The 3,995-nt window shown below is 40.7% G+C and overlaps 1 protein-coding gene across 1 annotated transcript; it reads left to right on the forward strand.

Annotated features, from left to right (window-relative positions):
* The first annotated feature begins 390 nt into the window (after positions 1–390).
* LOC138657006 (uncharacterized) lies at positions 391–3,062 on the forward strand. Its single transcript, XM_069744469.1, has 5 exons — positions 391–814; positions 904–963; positions 1,069–1,137; positions 1,712–1,934; positions 2,213–3,062. The coding sequence occupies exons 1-5, from the start codon at positions 704–706 to the stop codon at positions 2,419–2,421; spliced, it is 672 nt and encodes a 223-aa protein (XP_069600570.1). The 5' UTR covers positions 391–703; the 3' UTR covers positions 2,422–3,062.
* The last annotated feature ends 933 nt before the right edge of the window (positions 3,063–3,995 follow it).

Consider the following 3,995-nt stretch of genomic DNA (forward strand, 5'->3'; position numbering starts at 1 on the left):
GTCGTGGGCGTGGGAGTGGAGCAGGGAGAGGAGCAGGGAGAGGACGTGGTGATTCTGTGCCTGCTGCGGGCACCGGCGATTCATCATCACCCAGTTTCAGCAGGGAACAGTCCTTCATGCGCAGCTTTGTCGGAGAGCGCCGTGCACCGCTGCTGCGTGAAGATCAAATTGAAGCCGTTGTCGGATGGATGGCAGCTAACGCATCGACTTCAATTAGGCTGGGTTCACATTGCGCTAGGTGTGTCCGTCTAACGGACTCGTTTTTAAGTAGTAAAAACGCAATGTAACGCACATACCAACGCGCCCATAGACTTGAATTGTCTAACGCATCGTGACGCATCCCTAAATTGGTATGCGTTTGTCACATAACGTTTTTTTTCTGACGGACCTTCAACGCGGCTTGCAGCGTTCTCGGGTCCGGCCAAGCTAACGCACTACTAACGGAAGCGTTCATTCTGCCATAGAAGGCTATGGCAAACGCAGTCAGACGCAAATCATGAAAAATTTCCAAATAGGACCACACGTTTTAATAGCGTTTGAGGGTGGTCACATGTGTCATGTGACAGGAAATGTGATTTCGGCCATTAAAGGAGGAATATACCACCCACACATTTACTGCACGTGACAGAGTGTTGCAATAGCTCTCCTGAAATGTAAGTACATTTCTATATATATATCTCAGTATACATCATGGGAGTCTGTAATGTCCGTCGGATGTGTGTGTACTAAACATGTATTGCTTTGTTGCACACAGATGTCGGATACAGATGTCAGCAGCAGCAGCAGCGTGTCTGCGATTTTTTCGTCACAGTCGGTAGGCTTGCACTTTAAAAAACCACTATAATGTTGTGTGAAACTCCATTGTATTGAGCTAGGCATAACAATCCCGTTTATTGTGAATAGGAGTCTTCTGAGCCCGAGGCTGCTAGACCACCCCCCAAAAAACATGCTAAAAGCACAAAGGTACATAGCACACATGTTGAATTTTTCATGCATAAATTTATTGATCCAATGAATACATTATTTAATGTTAATTTTTTTTTTTTTTACATTTTACATACACAATAGGTTGTGGCACACGGAGGACACAAAAGAAAGAAGGTCCCTAGCCGTCTGTCGTCGCCACAACTGCCAGTGGTAAATATAAAATTAGAAATATTCTATCCAATATTTATCAACAATCTATCTATTCACTTTCTATCTACTATACCTATAAACTATCTATCAACTATCTATCGCTCCATCTATTTGTCTATCTATATCTATGTATCTATCTATCCATCTATATCTATGTATCTATCTATTTATCTATCTCTCAATATCTATGTATCTATATATCTATCTATATCTATCTATCTATATTTATGTATCTATCAATCTATCTATATCTATCCATCTATATTTATGTATCTATCTATGTATCTATCTATCTATATCTATGTATCTATCTATCTATATCTATCTATATCTATGTATCTATATATCTATATCTATCTATATCTATGTATCTATCTATCTATATCTATGTATCTATCTATCTATCTATCTATCTATCTATCTATCTATCTATCTATCTATATCTATGTATCTATCTATCTATATCTATGTATCTATCTATTGCTATATCTATGTATCTATCTATCTCTGTATATATGAATATGGCCATCCAGTGAAATTGACACTATCAACATAACTTTTTGTGTTTACATAGTCCAAGTCAGCGGCCAAAAAAAAAAGGATTGTAGTTGACGAAGAGCCATTGACTATCCACAACGAGACACTGATCAACCTTGTGGAAGCCAACCCCTCCATATGGGACCAGAGCGACAGCTCCCACCATGACATCGTGAAGAACCGGAAGTTGTGGGATCAAATAATCTGTCACTTTGATCCCCGATACATGGAGAAGTCGACAACCTCAAAGAAAAAAATTGGTAAATATTGGTGACGTAACATCGGAAAATGTTAACCAAAAAAAAAATAATAAAAAATTCTATCCTATCAACCTATCCACTTGTTGTCTATCTCTCAATTATCAACTATCTGTACACTATATATCTATCTATCTATACACTATTTCTAAACTATTTCTTAACTATCTATCTACTATTTATATGTCAACTATCCTAGCAAACTATGAAAAATGTTTCCTATATCTTAAAACTATCTATCTACTATTTTTATATATATATATTTTTTTTTAAATTTAAAGCCGATGCTGTCCATACCCGTTGGAAGTCCATCCGCGATCGCTTTGTCCGTGACTACCGGAACAGTCAGAATGCACCAAGCGGATCCAGTGGTAAACGGGTGACCCCGTATGTGCATTACGACCAACTGCTTTCTTCAAAAAACATTGTCTCAGCGCTCGTAAGTACAAATAGGTCTGTGTGCGAGACAAAATTGTTTAAAGGAAACTAATTTACTTTTTTTTTTTTTTGGGTTACAGCACGATATGCAGTACCGCTGCTCCTAGACCGACAGAGGAACTGGAGCCTTCTCCAGTGGAACCAACGCAACCTGAAGATGTGTCTGGCATCAGCGAGCCACGATCTGCGGATAGAAGCACTGTTGCTGCAGGTGTGAGTGCCCGGTTGCAATCACAGCGTGGACGCAAGCGAGCATCACAAAAAGATGAAGCTGATGCAATTATCGTGGATGGACTCCAACGGGTAGAGGACATGTGTCGCAGTGAGCTCAAAGACCTGAGGCGAGAAATTACCGAGCTGCAAGCACGCGAGTCTGTATACTCTGCTAATGAGTGGAAGCTACTTTTCTTGTCCTATGTGCCTGTAGCACAAAATATCCCGGCACATAGAAACCTTATGTTTAGACAAAGACTGAACGAGCTTCTAGAGGAATTTGTGGGCCCCCAGGAACCCGCTCCATCGGGAACAAGAAGACTGGACATGCCGCCCTACAACCCTCAATATAGAGGCCGGGGTGAAACGAGCGTGGAACCTCATAGACAATGTAGCAGTCCATCATATAGTTGGGCAGACAATACTCCCGTGCAGTACCAAAGTCTTTAGTACCGTTCACTGTCCCCAGCCAGGTGCAATTACCGCGTTGCAAGTTTTCTTTTTTTTTTTTTGTTATGTTTTTTGTTGTGAATTTCTATTTTCCTTTTTTTTCATCCCTATGGGATATCATATGTTAAACCTGTGTACCAACAGTTTGTTGGAAAAATCCATAAACATTTAGTAAACTGTTTCAAATTTAAGATTCTTGTATGACTTTAACTTTTAACACAACATAACTTTTTACACGACATAAGGTAACTTTTTACACGACATCAGGTTAAACAACTTTTTACACGACATAAGGTAACTTTTTACACTACGTAACTTTTTACACGACATCAGGTTAAACAACATAACTTTTTACACGACATCAGGAAGACTTTACAATATTTTCACACGTATCTGTCTTGCCATGGAACATGGCCTTCATGTGTGAAATAATGTGCAAATTGATCACGAATCCTCATTATTTGTGCTGTTGACCGAACTGCATTCGATTCAATGCTACTGAGGTTCGACTCGCAATCATCGGGGTCTACCACCTGGGGTTCATGTCTCGCCACAAAATTATGCAGACAGATGCACGCCTTCACAACACGGTCCACATTTTCAGGTTGCAGTTGCATGCAGGTTAGTAAAATCCGCCATTTTAATGTCAAAATCCCAAAGGCACACGCCACATAACGTCTGGCCCGGCTCAAGCGATAATTAAAAATGCGCCTGCTGGAGTCTAGACTACGGCTTGAGTAGGGCTTGAGGAGATTTTGTCCTAGTTGGAAGGCCTCGTCACCAACTAAAACATAGGGCAAACTTGGGCCTTCGGTCCCCGGAAGAGGTCGTGATGAGGGTATGTTTAAACGTTGGCTGTACAAACATCGGCCCATGTTGGAGTCTCTGAATACTCTGGAATCGTTAGTCCGGCCATAAGCACCAATATCCACAGCAACAAAACGGTACCTGGCATCCGCAATC

This window comes from Ranitomeya imitator, chromosome 1 (assembly GCF_032444005.1).
Source record: "Ranitomeya imitator isolate aRanImi1 chromosome 1, aRanImi1.pri, whole genome shotgun sequence".
NCBI lineage: Eukaryota > Metazoa > Chordata > Amphibia > Anura > Dendrobatidae > Ranitomeya > Ranitomeya imitator.

Bases quoted from the DNA above. Each gene is read 5' to 3' on its own strand.
- LOC138657006 (XM_069744469.1), top strand. From the start codon at position 704: ATGTCCGTCGGATGTGTGTGTACTAAACATGTATTGCTTTGTTGCACA. The intron at 1,138-1,711 runs GTAAATATAAAA...GTGTTTACATAG, and splicing joins CGTCGCCACAACTGCCAGTG to TCCAAGTCAGCGGCCAAAAA. The intron at 1,935-2,212 runs GTAAATATTGGT...TTAAATTTAAAG, and splicing joins AACCTCAAAGAAAAAAATTG to CCGATGCTGTCCATACCCGT.